At 45.1% G+C, this 21,680-nt stretch overlaps 1 protein-coding gene across 1 annotated transcript; it reads right to left on the bottom strand.

The window, feature by feature from the left end:
- Window positions 1-5,489: 5,489 nt before the first annotated feature.
- klhl24a (kelch-like family member 24a) lies at window positions 5,490-21,466 on the bottom strand. Its single transcript, XM_047027324.1, has 8 exons — window positions 21,204-21,466; window positions 19,660-19,768; window positions 18,618-19,462; window positions 16,621-16,805; window positions 12,596-12,714; window positions 7,564-7,752; window positions 5,979-6,167; window positions 5,490-5,807 (listed from the first exon to the last, which is right to left on the bottom strand). The coding sequence occupies exons 2-8, from the start codon at window positions 19,732-19,734 to the stop codon at window positions 5,607-5,609; spliced, it is 1,803 nt and encodes a 600-aa protein (XP_046883280.1). The 5' UTR covers window positions 19,735-19,768; window positions 21,204-21,466; the 3' UTR covers window positions 5,490-5,606.
- Window positions 21,467-21,680: the final 214 nt, after the last annotated feature.

Below are 21,680 nucleotides of genomic sequence, written 5' to 3'. Positions count from 1 at the left end.
AATCATAAATTGGCTTTATTCTCCATGTAAATTCACACAAACAAGGAATTTACTGCTGCAGGAAAGTGAATACGATGAACATATGGGCTACGAATCTTAAATATAAAAAAGTTGAAAAAGGAGGTATATAAATACAACAGCTAGTGCCAAATTGAATATCTAATAGCAGGCCTATATACTCCGACACCAATAGTACATATCTTTATCTGAGACATACAAGTGCCAAGAGACAATAAACCCGATAACCTTTTTTTGCTCTGCCACTTTCTATTCATCAACATAAAGGGTTGGCGCGCCATGTTACATAGATAGAATACCTGTGGTTTAACAAAAACCAAGCAATAATTGCAACATAAAAGGCACCATAGATATAAAATATGACTCATATTAATTAAGCTACACACAACTTCAAAATGGCTCATTGGGAAGATAATTTTTAGTCATTTAGTCATTTTTTTTTAGATAACATAGTCTCGATACCTAATTTGTTGTTTACAGTTTATCTTGGTTAGTAGAAGCATGTGGGGGGCATGCAACTGTGAGCCGTCTCTCACCAGTCTGTAATTACACAGCCTATAAACTATCCCTTTGCTTCACAACATGAGCGTGAGACAACCCCCCCCCCCCTTTTTTTCTTCGCAACCCGACATTAACATGCCACCACGGCCCTCACACCCTCTGACCCGGTCTCTGGCTCTTCCGTTATGTGAACACATCTGGATTTGCTTTGCCCCGATGCATTTTTCTTTGTTATATTATTTGGTGTATAACCCCCTTATGTAAATGCAGAACTGATAACTGCCATGACAGTTTCGCCAAGTACACTGTCTTTACTAGATTCCTCCTTCACATCAGCACCTCACTTTCAACCTATAGGAAAAGTGCATACGTCAAGATTCCATAATTCCAATGGAATGTTCTATATTTATTCAGGGATGGAAGACGGGATGGAAGACAGGGAAACTGATTATTTTGTTTCCTTCAGGAAAGCTATCAGCATGATAACGAGCCACACGGTTCAATATCGATAGGGACTTTATTGATGCTTCAGTACACAAGTCAGAAATTACAGTCCAACAAATTGTTGCATAGACAGTCCGATATATTTCTCAGCCTGATAAAAAAGCCTCTGAGACGAAAAGAGAGGTTAAAATAGCACATCATACATACTATACTGTAGGTTATAATTTCTTTTTTTTAATCAAAATTACACATTTCAATGTATTGGTTTGTTCCATGAAGGCACATAGGACTGGTATTTCCAAACAAAGCATATGAAGGCCCCAATCTTGTACACTTATACAGACATATTTTCCCATGAATGCAGGATCAACTGTTACTCCCAGAGGTCTGATCGGAGCAACTGGAAGCCTGAGTTAAACTCCATCAATTCGTTTCCCTGTTTAGCCCTTGAGAGTCGTCCAAAACATTTGCAGACCAATTGTACGTGGCAGAAGAACGTAACACAAGCATCACACATAATCCCATCCACAAGGAAGAGAAAAAAAAGTTAGAAACTGAAAAACAACGGATAATCTCACCCAGGCAAAACATTGTATGAAAACCTCTACACTACTAATGAAAATCAATCAATCCATGTGTTATAAAGGTAAATTACAATGTCTGTGTCCTGTATGAGTAAATCCTCAGTGAAATCACAGACGCACACACACTAATTAAGTCTCTATCACTCTCTCTCATTCGCTTCATTTCATTCTCTCTCTCTCTCTCTCTCTCTCTCTCTCTCTCTCTCTCTCTCTCTCTCTCTCTCTCTCTCTCTCTCTCTCTCTCTCTCTCTCTCTCTCTCTCTCTCTCTCTCTCTCTCTCTCTCTCTCTCTCTCTCTCTCTCTCTCTCTCTCTCTCACATGTCAGTCTACTCTAGTCTGCACCCCCAATTTAAAACCCTGAGCAAAAAAATTCAAAGACATACTGTGGGTGGGCCAGAGGGATTCTAAATCATTCCAACGTCCAGCCACAACATTCCTGCATGTGGCACCACTGAAAACACACAGCCAACATGGCATCTGAAGCTGTCCATCAGGGGGAGTCTTAGGTGATACTTTGACTTCATGATATGTTGATCATGGAAACGCATCGCAAACAACTGATCCCCATGTCCCCCTCCAGGATGTCCTGCGGCCTTTCCCCTTCAGACTCTGTCAGACTCCCCCTCATCTCTCTCCCTGTGTCGCTCTCGTGGTACTCAGGGGCTGTGGCCATTCAAAGCAGAGGCAGGTACAGACCAGTATGAGGTCGCTGACATGCACTCTTTCTCTCACTCACATACAGTGCCCTCCAAAAGTATTGGAACAGTGAGGCCAATTCCTTTATTTTTGCTGTAGACTGAAAACATTTGGGCTTGACATCAAACGATGAATGTGAAACCAGAGATCAACGTTTCAGCTTTTATTTCCAGGTATTTACATCAGGATCTGATGCACAAATTAGAAAATATCACCTTTTTGTTCGAACCCACCCATTTGTCACGTGAGCAAAAGTATTGGAACATGTGACTGACAGGTGTGTTTTGTTGCCCAGGTGTGTCCTATTACATACATTATTCAATCAATAAATACCACTGAATGTCTACACTCAGGTTCAGATTGGGTAAGATAGGTTTTGTCTATGCAGACTGTATTCAGAGATGAAAACAACATGAAAACCAGAGCGCTGTCTTTGGGTGAAAAACAAGCAATTGTGAGTCTTAGAGAAGATGGAAAATCAATCAGAGCCATTGCAGAAACATTGGCCATAGCCAGTACAACCATTTGGAATGTCCTGAAGAAGAATAAAACTACTGGTGTACTAAGTAACAGACGTCGAACAGGTAGACCAAGGAAAACATCAGCAGTTGATGACAGAAACATTGTGAGAGCTGTAAAGAAAGACCCTAAAACAACTGTTAGTGAGATCAGCAACAACCTCCAGATGGCAGGAGTGAAGGTATCACTATCTACTGTTCGCAGAAGACTTCATGAACAAAAGTACAAGGGCTACACCAGAAGATGCAAACCACTCATTAGCAAGAAGAATAGGAAGGCCAGGCTGGAATTTGCCAAAAAGTACAGAGATGAACCTCAAAAATTCTGGGACAAAGTTTTATGGACTGATGAGACAAAGATTAACTTTTACCAAAGTGATGGAAAGGCTAAAGTTTGGAGAAAGAAAGGAACTGCTCATGATCCCAAACACACAAGCTCATCTGTGAAACACGGTGGAGGTAATGTCATGGCTTGGGCTTGCATGGCTTCTTCTGGGACGGGCTCATTAATCTTCATTGAGGATGTAACACATGATGGCAGCAGCAAAATGAACTCGGAAGTCTACAGAAACATTTTGTCTGCCAATTTAAGGAAAGATGCAACCAAACTGATTGGCAGAGCCTTCATCATGCAGCAAGATAACGACCCAAAACACACTGCCAAAACAACAAAGGAGTTCATCAGGGGCAAGAAATGGAAGGTATTAGACTGGCCAAGTCAATCTCCAGACTTAAACCCTATAGAGCATGCATTTTACCTGCTTAAGAGGAGACTGAAGGGAGGAACCCCACAAAACAAACAACAACTGAAAGAGGCTGCAGTGAAAGCCTGGGAAAGCATCAAAAAGGAAGAATGCAAAAGTTTGGTGACGTCAATGGGTCACAGACTTGCTGCAGTTATTGAAAGCAAAGGATTTGCAACTAAATATTAAGTCTTATTCACTTAAATATGTTTTAAGTATATCTGTTCCAATACTTTTGATCACATGACAAATGGGTGGATTCAAACAAAATGTGATATTTTCTTAGTTGTGCATCAGATCCTGATGTAAATACCTGGAAATAAAAGCTGAAACGTTGATCTCTGGTCTCACGTTCATTATTTGATGTCAAGCCCAAATGTTTTCAGTCTACAGCAAAAATAAAGGAATTCGCCTCACTGTTCCAATACTTTTGGAGGGCACTGTACGTCGCATGAAAGCAAAGAACATTTACTGATACAGTAAAAAAAAAAAAAAAAAGATCACAATCATATACACATGTCATATTACTCCACATCATACTGTAAAAGTGCACATTTGGGGCTCTTTGTTACAAAAAACTCAAACACTATGCAAAATACAAAAGAGATACATTTAAATAAAACAGAAAAAGTTACCTTATTCACAGCAACATATCTCTATTCTAACAACACCAAAACTAATAGGTGACTTTAACTGACCACAATGCAGACTGTTCAAAATTCCCAACATCATACCTTTTCCTGCATAAAGCGTACAGGAGAAAATACATGATCTTTCCTAAACAGTGTACACATACACACACACACACACACTCACACACACACCAGTAGGTATTAATGGTTACCCCCAGCTACATTGTTTATGTGAGAGCCGGTGATAGTCCTATTGAGTCTAAATCAGGTTTGCCTATTGCAGGCCAGGTAAACTGATGAAGTTGCACATTACAGAACAAGCTTCAACCAACTACTGGTGGGTAACTAGCTATATGATGTGTCCACACCACAAAGTATAACCCACAAACTTAGAACAGACTTTGAGGTCTACAAAATCCTGTCATCTAAAAATCACCCAAGCACCCACCATCCAAACCAAATAATCTATGTATGCATTGCAAACAAGTGCAGTGGTACAGCTAGTTACGTTAATTTCAACAAACTTCCAACAGTAAAAAACAAAACAAGCACACAAGTATAATTTAAAAGTAAAAACATGTCAAATGTAGGTAACGCAGTACAAATAGCACAGGAAACAGTTTAAGGGAGACACAACTGTAAGTTATAAAACCACATGGCATAAATCATTGATGATGAATATGATATAAGAGGAAGAAGCAGATAAAAAAAAAATTGAAGTAGGAAGCCTGAACAGGAAAGGGAAGTGAGATCATGTAGAGAGTGGAGTGCTAGTTTTCCAACCTCAGCATGGGAGACCAGAGATAACAGCAGCAGGGTATCTGCAGCCATAGTCAGGTGGTCAGCAGTGGCACGCTCTGATCACACCTCCTTCCCTGTCTCCTCTCCATCCTGGGCAGGATCCGTGAGCCCAGGTGATCTTGAAGGAGGATAAACACGTCGGGACACAGGCGGAGGAGGGCGGAGCGCCCCAGGTTTGATCCAATTCAGATCAGTTCCTTGTTCTATGGAACTACCTCTACGCTTATCTGTCCGTGCATCAACGCTTGGTTTTGGTCTTGTCGTCCTAGCTTTCGTTTTACTCGTCGAATGTTTGGTTCTTGGAAATCATGTCAAGATACTGGGATGTCACAGTATCGGCTGCCTATCATCAAACAACAATGGTTTTCCATAGAAACACAGAGGTGCATAGCTGGAATACAAGCTTGTCAACCGAGAATACTGCTCCATGAGACGATGAGGAGATCGATGAGCCAGAGTCATGCTGGGGTCAACAAGAGAGACTTCAAGACGTGTGCAAGGATGTGCGCTTGCACACATATGCGTGTTCCCAAAGTTTGCAAATGTTTTCCCTGCGTGTTTGTGTCACTGAAAATAATTCCACGGACAGTTTGTGTTAGTTAGTGTGTAATGTGTTTACGTGTGTGAGTGTTTGTGTGCGTGTATGAGAGTGTCTTTGTGTGTCTGCTGTCATGGCTTGTGGAACTTTTCGTTGTATCGGTGGATGGTGACACAACCATGGTAGGAGATGGGCCTTGGCATCGCGGCCACCCCCGTGATGATTCCCGTGGCTGGGTCATAACACAGGATGTTATCTGACGCCTCGCCTGTCTCCCCCCTCCCTCCCAGGATGAAGATCTTCCCGTTACACACCGACATACCACAGCTCTCCTACAGAGGGGAGAGATGAGGAGGGGGAGAGATTTATAGAGATGGAAATGAAATTAGGAGAGTGGAGAGGGAGGGGGGAGAGATGGACAGAGAGATTAGGGTTGATACAGACAGACATTGTTTGGCGTGGCTGTGTGGTTGTGTTGTCATTGTTGTGTTGTGGTTCTTTACCTGCTTGCTAAAGGTGCTGACCACATGCATCCAATAGTCCTCTATTGGGTCATAGCAGAAGATGGACTTGGTGAGACCTCCAGACACGTAGATCAGGTTGTTGAGGGACACCGCGGTGATACAGCGCTTAGCAATGGGAATGTTGGCCCTTAGCAACCAGGAATCGGTCTCTGGGTCATAGCACTGGACCTGTGAGGAGGGATGGTTGATCGTCAATTCTTTTGGCTGAATAGATCCAAATAACAGCTTGTACACAACACACTGCTCTCACTAGAGACACGTTCCACAATTAAGATGGCAACACTCGATGACCTGCCTTCTTCAAGTTCAAGTCTTTTATTTGTCAGGTACACAGACCAACACAAGGTTAGACTGGGCACTGAAATTCTTAAGACAAGACAACGCAAGCACCTGGCATAACAAAACATTTAAGTCCACGGAACAAATTAACATCTATGCTGAGCTTAAATAAGTACTATGCTGACCTTAAATAAGTAAATGCAGTACAGTGCTCAGTAGAGAAGCAGCTGTCTACCAGAATGAAATCTCTTTGTGTGTCAGGTAGTCTGACGTACATCTGGCCCCCGACGCCAAGCCCTCTCTTTTGTCTTCCACCTCCCTCTCACTGGGTCCCAGACATGCCCCTTCTACTTCTCTTTGATCTACCTCAACGGCACTAGATAAAGCAGGGGAACCGGTATGGACCACAGCCCACTGTCTCCCTTCAGGCCAGTTCCAAATGACCCAGGGGGGTTTTGGAGGGAAATCACAGCTATCCGAGAGGTCTTCCAAGAGTCAAGTTATGATAAGTTATGCTAGCTTCTCTACATCTAGTTAACTGGTCGGATCCCTGAGGGCAGGCACACGAACAGTCACACTCAGGCACGCACACACACCTTTACTGTAACCATGGGGCTAAAGGAAAGGAGACAGGAGAGAGACAGGCATATTGATAGATAGTGAGAGAGGAGAACGAAAGAGACAAAGACACAAACAGAAAGACATTGTGTTCATGCCAACTAACTACCTCGCACACAAAACCTGTCTGCAGTGACAAGGAAAACTTGACCCCCAGTTAGTCCCAGTATATCAGCCTAGAATCAGTCAATAAATCATACTCAGGTGATACAAGCTGTGCCCTGAGGTAACTCACTCTTCAGGAAAAGGGAAGCCTTTTTGAATTGTCAGACTTTCTTCTCCTGCATTAGCATTCTAGACTTGAACAGACTGTTTGTTCCAATGCAGCCATATCAGTCCTCCCAGCCTTAGTGACTCTATGACAACCTGAGGGCCATTGGGTGTTCACCAACTGATATGACAAGGATGAAAATACTTGTGTGCAACACAATAAAAAGTGGACAATAGGGACAATGAATGTCCTGATTAATTTGAGCGTGCGCTATGATTCACTCATAACCGTCTATATTTAACAGTTCCAGGTGACACTGTCAGCTATTGAATGTGGATCCACTGGGAGACAAAACGACTGTGACGTTTCGGACAGTCTCTGACTATTCACCCCGCCCCGCCCCCCCCGCCAGTGCACGATGGGAAGATGCCCTCATGGGCGGTCTTCTCCGCCCACCTTGTCTGAGCAGGTGTTGTCATCGGGCCCTCCTCCGATGACGAAGAGCTTGCTGGCACAGCTGGCCACGGCGGGGGAGCTCACGGCCTCCTTCATGGGGGCCACCTCAGTCCAGCGGTTGGAGAAGGAGTCGTAACACTCCACACTGCTCAGGCGACTCTGGCCGTCGTAACCGCCCACGGCATAGACCTGAGAACGACACAACACAACACACACACAAACAGGTTAGATAACAAGTCATTATTCAACATTTGGAGTAGAGTACGCCTTCCTTAGCTCCAGGTATTGACGACGGTGCTTATCGAGGCCAGAGTCACGTGTGTTATTCCCCTCACCCGGACGACAGAGAAAGAACCGGTGAATCAGGTAAACGGTAAGAGTGAGGTGATCCGTCATGACAGGCAGGAGTCCAGCTCCTCTGTTTGTTCTCCTAACTCATGCTATAGCCCGGTTTGACCAGGTATGACACACACACACAGCTCTCTCTTATCAGCACATTGTTCGGAGGGACGTGACAGATTAACCGCCTGTGTCCAGCTTGTCGTTTCTATCATTTGAGATCTTGGTGTGTATGTGTGTGTGTATGTGTGTGTGTGTGTGTGTGTATGTTTGCATTCTGTGATGGAGACAGAGATCAGAGTGTCTGACAGGTTAAGCAAACAAAAGACGTTCTTGCGTAACTTAGTGCCTTAAGGCTTTTCCTGTCTTATATACAGAAAACCCGCCATAAACACGAGAGCAAGGAAGAAGTGGGAGAGGGAAACAGAGGGGGAAGAAACAGACAGAGGGGGGGAGGGAAGAGAGAGAAACAGAGAGATGGGGAGGAGAGAGAGATAGGGGGTGAACACAGAAAAAGAGAAACATAGATAAAGATTTAAAAAAAATATAGGAACATGTAAAGAAATAGAGGGAAGCCCACAGGACATATCTGCATAGCAACGGTGTCAGCTCTAGAGACTTTCCAAACTGCAAAACAGACCAACCAATTGACACTCCCTCCAACTACTCATGCAGTCTCCCACAGCTGGCACTAACCCAACCACAACACAGAGTACAGAGAGAGAGAGAGAGAGAGAGAGAGAGAGAGAGAGAGAGAGAGAGAGAGAGAGAGAGAGAGAGAGAGAGAGAGAGAGAGAGAGAGAGAGAGAGAGAGAAGGGGAGAGCGAGCTAGAGGGGGAGAGAGAGAGAGAGAGGGGGAGAGCGAGCTAGAGGGGGAGAGAGACAGAGAGACAGAGAGACAGAGAGACAGAGAGACAGAGAGACAGAGAGACAGAGAGACAGAGAGACAGAATCAGAGTGAGAGAGAAATTGCCAGAGATAGAAAACCAACAGCATTGCCATGCTGTTCCACAAGAGTCAGAAGACACACCCCCATGTCGATAACAAGCCACCAGTTCACAGAGGGACAAAGACAGTGTGTTGTAAGTGTGTGGGTAGGAACACGCATGTGAATGAATGCGTGTGTCTGTGTAAGTGTGTGTGTATAGCGTGTAAGTGAGAGCAACCACAGGTCACAAAGGCGCAGAACCCCCCCCCCCCCCCCCCCCCCCCCCCTGGCCCGGCCCGCTCTGTGAGAACAGATGCTCCTCCTCATGTGGAGACACTGACACACAGGGGAGTGGAAGGAAGGAAAGGGTCTAATGGCTGTTCCTCTCAGCCCCCAGGCCCTGAACCCACTCACCATAAACACCCCCTCCTTATACATGCAAAAACAATACGACTTGCACTCTATTTAAGCGCATTCCTCATAGGCTTGATAAGGATAATAGATACTCTGCACACACTTGCGAAATGTTAATGAGTCGTAAATAACAGCACTTGTCCAAGCACGGTTATATCAAATGCATTTCCAGCGAAACAGACATACGTACCCACACATGCAACATTCCAAACGTATTTGATCCAAAGACTTTAGAAGCCCACTCACACACGCGCGCTCCGCCACGTGACAGAACAGGAGAGCCGCTTTTGGAGAGGAAAACTGTGGTGACCTAGATTACTCTGCTTTCTCTGACAGAGAACCATACCAGATGGACATCAAAGGAAGTAGGTATCACTGACAGCCTAAAGGAGTGTGTGTGTATGAGTAACTGTGTGTGTTTGTGGGGAGAAGGGTTTCGTCGGGTGAGTGGAGAGTAGATGAGATGTGAAATGAGGAAACGTGAGTGTCCATCAAACACGTGAAAACATGGGAAGAAGTTCTGGCTTCAGCTCTCCAAGAATCAGCAGCAGTGACCTGGAGAGGAAATGACCTACTCTAGAGAGGAAGTCAATGTATTTATAAACGATAATCTTCTGCATGCCAAAACCCCATAGTCCCTAACATATGGAAAAACAGCAACAGTTACAGAGGGGAGAGGAGATAAGGGGATAACGAGATTTAAAAACAGGGTTGACAGACTTTTGTTAATCTCAGATTTAAGCAAACCTTATCTCCAAAGAGGAGAGAGGTCTATGAGATGAGAGTGTAATGAGAAGTGGAACATCATCACTCTGGGATCAAAACGACGCTTTTTAGAGAGTGGAGAAAAGGGTGAAAAGAAAGCAGATGAAAGAAAAGACACAATAAAGAAAGAGTGGTCAGACACACAGGAAGTGGTCGGGGAAAATAATCTCCAAGGATGTATAGCAGTTTTTCCTAGACTTCCTAACACTAGAAGTCTTATCAGTTTCCTATCTGCTGTATGCCTGTGCCCTTCAGATTGCCTCTGTAGTGACATTGGAAATGTGCTATGTTTCTCAGGACCTAAGGCAATGTTACAGACATAGTGTACAATGACTAGGTTTGTGAACTAATATAGTTGGCTGAGTGCTTAGGGAATTGAGCCAGTAATCAGAAGGTCGCTGGTTCGATTCGTGGCTGTGCAAAATGACGTTGTGTCCTTGGGCAAGGCACTTCACCCTACTTGCCTCGGGGGGAATGTCCCTGTACTTACTGTAAGTCACTCTGGATAAGAGCGTCTGCTAAATGACTAAATGTAAATGTAGTGTAAACTACGGAATGTCCCGGCTCTTCTTGGAAAGTGTCTCCGTAGAGAGTCATAGTGTACCGCAGCTATCGGATAACACTGAACACGATGTCTTCTTTCCCCCCCCCCATTTAGCAGACACTTGTTTCCAAAGCAATGTATAGTACAGGGGGTAGGATTTGAACTTTGACCTGCAGTCATGTGCTCTAACCACTGAACTATGTTTGCACATGCTGTACTGTGAACATGCAGACAGGGATACCAGAAGCACATGCGATGTTCTGTAGCATCCTTCCCCTGCTTTTCCTGTATTGTTCTTAAACTAGCTCAACAGGTCTATGCTGTTCAATCACACACATTCTTCCTTATAACCAAAACAATACTGTAGTTGACCAATGGTCTAGGTGCTTGTATTGCACATGTCCTACATAGCTCTTTACGTGAGAACCTGTAATTTACATTATGTACACACCGTTGTAAGTACTTACTGCCTCACTCAATAATTAGTGGACTGTGAACTTCACACATTCGTCAATGCACACACACACACACACTCACATACAGGCCTACACACACAGTTGCCAGCACGCAGGCACACACACTCACATACAGTCCCACATGATGACATGCTTTAATTCAGTAATGACTCAGTGGTTTGTTGTGATCTGAAGCGATTGCGCAAACCATCTGGCTCTGGCAGGCGTCCCCCTGGCCAGACTGCGTGGGTCTGGCTGGCTCTTTTACAAAGCGCCCAGGGGACCTGTGTGCCATAGCACAGTGAGGTCACTAGATACCCTGGCATGACACAGCTAGAAAACACACTGGCCGTGTGGTGAAACAGGTCACATCCACCCGGGTTAAGATCCAGCTAGGGCCTCTTCATTCAGTTAGAACACATTAGAGGAGGCTAGTGAGGTCTCTAACTCTTGGCAAGAATGGCTGTGATGATGAGGACGAACAAGTTTAAATCATAAACTTCACATTCAGGTGGTGGAGAAAGACACTGACCAGAGGAACAGGACTGAGGAAAAAGGGGAAGAATACAGGTTGATCTGAAACAAAACGTTCCATTGAGTAGCTTTGAACAATGCTATGTCACGTGTTTTCTGATCAGATACCAGATCCTGAGCCAACGGTTCCACCAACTGTGAAAGTTGTTGATGCACTTGTTTAATAACAAGGGGCAACCCGCCTGCTGCCTGCGCGTGGGCTAGGTTGAGCTGACTGTTTATAAGCCTTGGGGCTGCCTGGCATACCTCTCCTGTCATTCTCTAAAAGAGTGAAAACTGAAAAACGTGCCTGGGTGATTCAACCATGTTGCAAAGATGACCTGCGAGGAGGACAGTAGATTTGTAAGGCCTGGCCAGGGGATCGTCGTTAGAATTCTGCTGGTCTCTGATTATATGCTGTACTTACTGCGTGTTCTATTTGTACGTCGCTTGGGATAAAAGCATCTGCTAAATGAATCAAATGTCAATTGAAGACGTGTCCTATGGCACTGAACTACCTGTCAGTTCTCTGGCTGGTGTACAAGGATACGCGGTGAGCAGTCTTTTATCTTTCATCACTCACTTCAAAGTTCCCTGTAGGTTGCATTCTTTTTAAATGACGTCCTTTAAGCACTTTTCCTCAGAGCTTCATTTTCCAGCATATCAAGCAGACGTTCAGGTTATGCACTGCTAGTTGGAGTGATCTGTTAAGGGTGCGTTTCTTTCGACGACACATCAGACACCCGTCGCCAAGGACATCCTGCTGGCTCACCTGACCAGGGCTGCCGGAAGTTTCTCAGCTTTACATTACAATGCTGATGCAACTTCTTTCATTGACGCCTGTGTGTCATCATGATGTCTAGATCTTTGTCTCTACAGACCTTCTTGTCATGATCAGTTCACACTGGCCAAACAAACAACATCAAACACCAACAACAGTATGGTTGGTTTGGTGTGATATGCCTTTTGGCGTTTGTTGGGGCAATGTGACAATGGCAGTTATCTGGTGTTTGTTGGACTGTGTTGGGGCAGTGTGAGCTAGGTGTACAGGGCTGGAGCGGGAGGGACACTCACCTTGCCCAGGAGGACGGTCATCTTGTGCCTCCAGCGGCCCTTGTTGAGGGAGGCCACTCTGATCCACAGGTTGAGCTGAGAGTTGTACATCCACACGTCACGGCTGTTGATGCGACCCCCTTGAACAACACAAACACAAGCACATTTTGCGATTGTATTCATTTTTGCAGATGCTTTTCAACAGTGCACACGTGTAGAATACAGCACGTGTCTACATGACGCATTTTAATACAATCGATGTGAAACACAGTATTGACAGTATGCCAATGTGCACAAACAATAGAAGAAAATTAAAGAATATGATCTAATCTGTTGGCTACTGATGCATTTCTAAGAATAGCCATAGACTCAACTGTAAACGTATTGTGTCTGATAGAAACAGCTGCTCTAAAAATAAAGCTGCCTCCACAATCAGACGAAAACACAGATAATCCATAAAAAGATTATTTTTTGGGCCTAAAATGTCAAGGCCATTGTTCACGAGGGCACAGCTGATGGCTTATCTCATGGAGAGCAGGCTCCATGTGTAAACCCAGTAACCAAAGTCCAGTCCCTCACTAACCAAACACAGTCAACACGTCCACGCACCTGCCAGCTCTTTACACAGCTTTGACTACAACATTTCTTTGTATTTCGAGTACATGCCATGCAAACATCAAGGATTTTTACTGAGCTTTTACACATACACACATTTGCACACACACACATATATAAACATACGTGCATGTATGTGAATACACACACACACACAGTGTGGATCCTTTGTATATGACAGAGCAGCAGCTGATTGGTTTCTTCCTCTGTCTCTGGGCAAACCTGTACTCAAAGGAACCGTTTATTTCCTTCTCTTCCTCCACTGGCAAGAAAAACAACATTCAACACGGCGTGTCCCAGACACGTGTAGAACAAGTCACAACGCAACACCAATCTCTCCCTCCCTCCCTCTCTCTTTGCCTTTAACCCTATCTCTCTCTCTCTGTCTCTGTCTATGTCTCTCTCTCTCTCTGTCTCTCTCTCTTTCTCTCATGCTTTTTCTCACATTCTCCACACCTGCCTGTTGATTCTCCACAGTCTGAATCAAAAGGCCCAGTTGATTCCTGTGTCAATACGAGAAGGACTGAACCAACAGAACTTTATATAGACTAAGAGTAGAATATAGGTCAAAACCACACAAGAGCAACATCGCCCGTCTGGCGTGAGGCGGAAGCAGAGCAGACGAAAGGCTGATTGACGATGAATCGGAGGTTGTGAGCTATGAAAATCAAAGAGTACTGGATAAAGGTTCAGCAGAAGACAAGGGCCTAACTACGATGTCATCATGCATACAGGAGGCTAGGGCCTAACTACCATGTCATCATGCATACAGGAGGCTAGGGCCTGACTACCATGTCATCATGCATACAGGAGGGCCTTCAAACAGGCCATGTCGTGAGACAGCATGGAGCTTGGTTAAAGGTGCTGAGAGGGCAACATATCTGCCCAAACGTACACAAACAACGACTGTGTTGTGTGCCACCCCCTGAATGAGAATCCCGTAGTAAACATATAAATCGTGCTTGTTGTTTTGGATGACAACAAAACATTGGGTCTCTGCTTTACGCCTCCATTGCTTAGCCCTGTGTTTTTCTCAGGGCAGGAGCTTCCAACTGAACAATGGGTCTCCATACCTGGTACAATAACTCATGGGCTCAACCCTCCATAATGACAGGATGGTCTTAATCCATTATTGTCTACAACCACTGTGGTGCAATTGTATCTGTCTCAGAAGAGTGGTTTTCTTTAGATGAAGAGGGTGGTGATATCCTGTTTGGTGGTAGGCAACAAATAATATATCCCTCTGATCTACCACAGCAAACAAAACAAATGGTTTGGCTCATTGGTTACATTCATATGAGCATTGGCCTCTTTCTTCACATTTTCAGCCATGGTCATTAACAGACTTGTGTTCACTGGGGAAAGAAACAAACTTGTGCTGTGATCCAGTCCATATGAACTTTGTCCTTCCTCCCTGGCGTCTTGTCTAACACAGCTGGGCGACAGAGGAACCAGGCTTATTCTGGCTAATTCAGCTAAATCGGTTAACATAGAGGAGAGAAACTAAATCTATGAACTGACCTGTTGAATAGAATTCTTTCTTAAGTTTTCTTGAGTGGGAAAAAGCTCACGGATGATTTTGGTGGCAGAAACACTGTACATTTGCAAACATCTATTTGCGTACAGTACCTGTCATTATGGTCATTCTTTGAGAAATTCCAATCATTGGGTACATGCTTACATTCTCTCTAGACCTCTCCTCCAGGCATGCAAATCTGACTCTCTAGCCATTGGCTGTCGTCACAATTCTGTATTTTCATAAAACCCTTGGAATCCAGCCCACCATTCTTCAACAATACTTGGAGGTCAGGTGTTCTGGTGGTTGACAGTACAGTGTTGTGAGAGCAGGGGGTCTGTGGTAAAAGACAGCCACGTCTTCAGTTCAGGTCCAGACAAGACCGAGGCCCACGGTGCCCTTTTGATGCTGCCTAGTCTATTTCAGACCACAGCTTACTGCAGCTGTGCCTGAGACAGGAGGCCCTGCAAAGTATGTGTCCCAGAGGAAGAGAGGGGGGGAGATAGAGAGGAACAGACCAGGAGTAAAGGGGGTTCAAAGGAAAAACGTGGAAGATTTAAACCGAGACAGAAGTCTCTGTTTTGGGGGGAAAAAATTAGAAAGAAGCCAGTACAGTGAGGTGGGGGAGGTCCAGGGAAGAGACATAGAGAGCGAGGAGGAGATAGGGAGAAACAGAGATACAGAGAGAGAGAGAGAGAGAGAGAGAGAGAGAGAGAGAGAGAGGTTTACTTTTCCAGGCACTGCTTCTGGGATGATTGAGAGCAGGCACGTGAGGACTTGGCAAAAAGGCAGCAAGGAATATAAACACGGCTCTCTCCTAAAGCTCTCTCCCAGTGCTCTCTCTATCTCTCACTATCTTTTTAGGTCATAAATGGAATCTTGGAGTAAATCAAGCATCCATGTTTTCATACAAACACTGATGTAGTTGATGGAAAAAACACATTGCAAAACCCTTCTGGAGTTATACAAATCCTTCCCTATTATACTTTAACCGGTGAACAGTTACTCAACAAAACCACTGATAAGCAATAGCTTCAGATAAAGGCTTCGTTAGAGCTTACTACTCAAGAAGAATGAAATGCTGTTAATAAAGCTCACGTTGCTTTCATTAGGAACAGTGTATGACGTGAGGCTTCTGCCCTGTTAAATCAAGGCTCTGCTGAGGTTAGTAAAAGAGAGGCTTGCACCATACTTGGCGCGTGCTCTCTTCCCAGCATGCATCAGCCAGGTCAGACGGCTACAAGTCACAGCGGGCATGAAAAGACGGATCTACAATCAGCCTGCAATCCTGTTAAGCAATCTTCTCACCAGCTACACAACTGACCTGTGATCAGTCGCCTACAGAGTTCCTTGAAAGACATCAACAACAAGTTGTGTGACCCTAAGCACGGGCCAATTGGGGAAAAGAAAGTGAAGAGGAAGCTGTCCAAAGAGGGCCTCCCTATGCAGAGAGCCTGGAGTGTGAGCCCAGATGTTGTTCTCACATTTTCCTCTGACTCAAACGGCCTGTGGCTAAATAAAACACACGACGCTAACAGCCACCGCCTCCCAGCTTGTCTTCCTTCTCCACTGTGCCAGTCCTTCATACTGAAACTGGGCTCACCGAGGACCAGCAATATGAGACAGGCACATTGGATTCAGATATTTGAAATACGATTCAGACATAGCCAGGTAGGATGTAGGGTATAAGCAAACTATATCTTATGTAAACGCAGGGGCGCCGCAAGGAATTTTGGGCCCTGTAATAAAATAAATAGTTTTTCAATTTTTTGGGGCCCCCCTCAGTCAGGGACCCTTGGAATTGTCCTAACTTTTCCCCCTTATACGGCGCCCCCGTGTAAACGAGGTTAAACCTTGTTGTCCAAAATCAATAAAGTCTAACGTCTCCATGCAACATCAGTGTGGCAGCTCTTACCTGACACCAGGATGTCGTTGCGCAGGGCACAGACGGCATACTCTGACTTTGTGAACTCAGGAAGCTTGGCCAGGGACTTCCATTCGCCCGTCACCGGGTCGTAACACTCGGTGTAGGGCAGGTTGAAGCCCCCCACCCTCTCACAACCTCCCACCACCACGATCACCTCAGAGAAGCCTGTCGACCTGGGGAGACAGGGAGAGAACGAGAGGGGGTTAGAGAAGCCTGTCGACCTGTGGAGACAGAGAAAGAACGAGAGGGGGTTACAGAAGCCTATCGACCTGTGGAGACAGAGAGAGAACGAGAGGGGGTTAGAGAAGGCCGGACCTGAGACAGGAACAGCAGCATTAATATGATGATGGAGTTCAGAGAGAGGATGATTTAATATGCCTGGACAGGTGGAGAATGGAATGGGGATATGGTTTCTGTTGGCTTGTATGTGGCATACAATTATCTTTCGAGACAAATAGAAGAGAATGAAATACCACACTTGAGGCGAAACTGACTTTCGAATTGTCCCCTTATCTGATTTCCTTGCCATAAGCGAAACTCACAGGCTGAATACATTTCAAATCCTTTAGACTAGCAATGGTGATCCACTGCTGGCCTTCAGGCCACAGTTTGGAAATACCATCCGTGTGCCCCATCATAGACATCCCACCATCAGAATCAGCATGCTCCTCCAATCCTCTCCATTACCCTCTCAGCACCAGCAGGGTGTCTGTGCACTTTCCCCCACATTCTAATGTCTTCCTTCATGTTGGCCGTTTCGAGGCATTAGGTGTGTGGAAGGGGGGGGGGGCAGTTCTCACGTGTGTGCTACCCAGTAACAAAGCACAGACAGTTCTGAGGAAAGCTAACGGAGGACAGCGAGGCCCTGGGGCTGTCTCCGTAGATCTGGGGTCGGGGGTGGGCGGAGTTGGAGGAAAGGAGAACTCATGAATCTGTCGACAGCCACAGGTCTTTCTCTATAGCTCAGGTTTTGAGGGCCCCAGGGCTATGCAAACACAGTCAGACAGACACAAACAGACACCCACACGAGAGCAGCTACCTGGCTGATTTTGTTTTATTAGCCTGAATACTGACACGATTGAACTCAAACACCTTTGCTAACTGACGGCCTCCGCTGTTGCCACTGAACCAGCAGATAAATATACGGATTAACCCTAGAAGAATGGCTGCAAGTGGTAGGGCAGCACAAAGAGTCGATCTGTCATCACGATCAACAACTTAGGGAAGTCTGGCTTCAAACTCAAGGTTGTTTTCTACGACAGTTGCAACCAAACTTTCAACACGTACAGTCCACTTACTGTAAACATGTAACGAAAATCGGATCACAAAAGATTCTTTGGGTAAATGGGGTACAAAGAGTTAACCCTATCTGGTCATAAAAGGCTAGCTTAACGCCTCCAAATACATGCATGTTTGTGTTTATCAGTGATTCTACTTCCATTCTCATATGACAAGATGGAACAATGTATGTTCCTTCTGTGATAGCTGCGCAACATTTCCCTTGTTTCCAGGAGAAGTCGAATGTGTATGGACAAGTTATGCCTTGTCATAACACATTTATATTAGAAATTGAGCTTATGAATCTATTCTCACTCAATGAAGGCTCTGTGTGCTTAGCTAAGCAGCATAACAAACTGTGTATAGAGAGAGAGAATGAGTATCCGCACACACGCAAACACACATACAACCTCAAAGGGTAACTGAGTGCGTGAGTATGTTGAAACCCCTACCATATAGGAGAACACAGTGGAATGTCTATTTTCTCTGTATGTCTCTCTCTTCCTCTTTCTCCCCCTCTCATTACATCTGTCATCTGTCTTTTAACCAAAGAAGAAGGTCAGTGGAATTTCAACGCTCCTTATATGCAAAGCACATTTAAACAGCAGGTCCTAGTAGAAAATACCAAAACACCAACTCACAGTAAAATAGCTAAGCATTCCTGTGAGCTTGCGTCGTAAATGACTACACTTCCTGTTCATGGTTACCTGCGTGGCCGTGTCCTGGGTGACATCATCTCGTTCCCCAGCACGTGGTAGCGCCGGGCCTCGTGCAGCAGCTGGTAGCACTCCGGAGCGTTCTGGATCAGCTGGTCTCCCTCCACCGTCTGGACAAAGTAGTTTGGGTGCAGCAGTGGCAGGCGCACGTGGTGGAGTAGCTCCTTGAGCAGGGGTCTCCTGTTCTCCACCGTGTGGTACACCCAGCGCATCACCGCCTCAAACACCATCTCCTCCTTCCCGATGGCCAGCTCGTCGCTGCCGATGTACTCCTCCAGCTCGTCCATCCTCAGGTCCAGGAACTCCTCGTGCTGGGCCACGTCAGGGAAGTTGGCCAGGGCGTAGCTGCGGCAGCGGCTGGCCAGCTGCTTGAGGGCGTGGGCGTCCGCGAAGCGCTGGATGCCCAGGCAGTTGCAGGGGTCCAGCTGGTCCTCCAGGAACTTGGCGCAGACGTCGCGCAGAGTGGAGATCTGGAAGAGGCTGGAGGTCTCGAACAGGAACTGGACGTTGTCGGTGGTGATCTTGGCCCGGCCCGTGTACACGTAGCTGAGGAAGGAGTCCATGGCCTCGGCCAGGATGCCGTTGATCTCCACCAGCATTTCGCGGCTCTCGCGGTGGTCGTTGCAGAACATGGCCCGGAAGTAGGAGGAGCAGGCGGAGAGCACGGCTCTGTGGCAGGGGAACTCGCGGCCCTGCACGCTGATGACCACGTCGGTGAACAGGCGGCTGTCGCGGAACTCGTTGAACACCTGGAGGATGGCCTCGGAGTGGGACGAGCCGGAAGAAAAGTCCAAGATGTCCTGACTCGTTAGATTCTTGGAGTCCACCTCGAACACCTTGGGAGTTAACAGAGACAACGTTGTTGCGTTTCAAAGTTGAGGGTCTGGAAACAGGTCATGTGGCAGTTGACTGTCCCGGTTGGTGAGTCAAGATATTTCAAACACACAGACATGTATCTGAACCATTACAAAACCGGACAATTGTACCACGAGCATAGAAAACGACTTGTCTGGCGGTGTTTGTAGAAACTCACCTTGCGTTTGACGGCAGGGGAGTCCCGGGTCCCCGAGTCCTCCCTGTTTAGCCTTCTGCCCAAGATCAACACCATGGCTGCTGGCTCACCGTAGAGATCTGCTCTAGTCCTGATGGGGGAAATGGAGAGGGACAGGGAGACAAGAGTGTTTAAATGCATTGTGTACTGTACGTTAATTATTTAATATTGCAAAACTGTTAAGTGTGTGACAAATGTTTCACTTAATAACATCATGTGTTGTTGTTATGTGGGGGGTGGGGGTGGGGTGGTTAGATGTAGCAATGGAGGAACTGCAGGCTATAGAGGAAAATAAGTCACAAGGGAAGTATGTGAAACAGAGCAAGACAAAAAAAAAAGACGTCACAAACAATTCCAGAGCCCTGAGCCCTAGGATAGAGTTACAGTCTTTTGCATCACTGCTACGAAAGACTGGTAGTTTTGAGGATTTAATTTTAAGATAGAAGAAAATCCTTGTGAAGACCTCCTGGGGCTATGTAACAGTTTTCCTTCAAGCTTTGTAGGTGACATGGTAGGCCTACATATTCATTTCACGAAAACCAAAGCGGCAAGAGTTAGGCAACATTGGCAAGGACAACCCACATGTCAATCAGATTTTTTTTTGAAAGGCAAGTTAGGACTGTAAATAATGAGCGCAATAATACCATGTTTTCAACCGTAAAGTTTGAAGACTGAACAACAAAGATTGCGTTTGACTGCCAAACAGATTAATTCACATTACCGCAGCTAGGGTCCCTCTTTCTCAAGTTTTCTTTTGTTACTCTCCATAAAATAGAGACTATTTTTATGTGATACATGTAGGCCTATTGTTTTATGACTTGAGAGGAATTTGAGAGAGAGAAAAATTAAAAATTACAGGCAAAGACACTAAAACAACACAATATACTTTTGTTATTTTTATTACATACTATTACAAGTGTATCAGTCTGACAATTTGCGACGTGTTTATAAAACATGAATAAGTGAATAACTGTTTGCGCGCGTATCCATGCATGGCTACTTTTAGACAATGGTCACGGAACAGAATCCTACTTGCACCAGTCTGCAGTGCTAAAAAGATGACGTGAAGTCATATTCAGCCGAGTTATTAATAACGTGGACTTCGGTATAACGTACCCATTATCGGTAACAAAACACACCTATTAGCTTGTGTTTTCGTGTCAGTGCGTCGGTGGACTCAGGCAGAAATAATGACAGGTTTTGTCAGTGCTCCCTGACACGCGATTTCCCCCCTCCTACCCTACATTTACATCTTAAGCATATTACTTCATGCATTTTACTGTCTATATAATACCATTATTTGATGCAATCTTGTAATCTGGTAGCTCACAGTTATAAGAGATTTTAACCACGCGCACGATAACAACGACTTGCAGATGTATGCAAATAATGTAAATATCAACCTTGTATAAATACATTTGAGGAGTAATCAATATTTAATTGAAATTACCTTGGACGTGCAGCCTACGTCTAATAATACATTTCTCCAGTCTATAGACAGTTAAAAAATATTGTAAGAATCATACCTTATCCAGAAGTTCCCGAACAAAACAATCCAAGTAGGCTAGTTTGTATTGGAGAAAAGCACACACAAAAAATAAAAGTAAAGTGATTCCTGAAAATAACGACTATACTGTAGTCTACAAGTAAAACTTCTTAAAGAAGAGAACTAACTTATATAAATCATGCACCAGACATTGTGACTTGCTATGATGGCAGAGACAAAGAAACGGTACTGAGCTGTAAACATGGAACAGAGTTGAGCTATATGTCACATCCTTAAAAAACATACTGTTCCAAGTCAGCTGGAGACGTAGGGGGATCATGGGTAGTGTATTTCGTGTGAGAGGGAAGTCCTTATTTCTGGATGGGGAAAAAACAGCACGTCCCAAGATACGCCTGTCCTCCACGTGGCTATTCTTTGTTTGCAAACAAAACAGCTTTTAGGACAAAAAACGGTCAACCATAAAACTGCCGAGTCAGATTGTGTAATAATCTGGATA

The sequence above is a fragment of the Hypomesus transpacificus genome, chromosome 10 (assembly GCF_021917145.1).
Source record: "Hypomesus transpacificus isolate Combined female chromosome 10, fHypTra1, whole genome shotgun sequence".
NCBI classification, from domain to species: Eukaryota; Metazoa; Chordata; class Actinopteri; order Osmeriformes; family Osmeridae; genus Hypomesus; species Hypomesus transpacificus.
The sequence above is the reverse complement of the archived record's forward strand: the minus strand, read 5'-3'. Positions and strand labels throughout refer to the sequence as shown.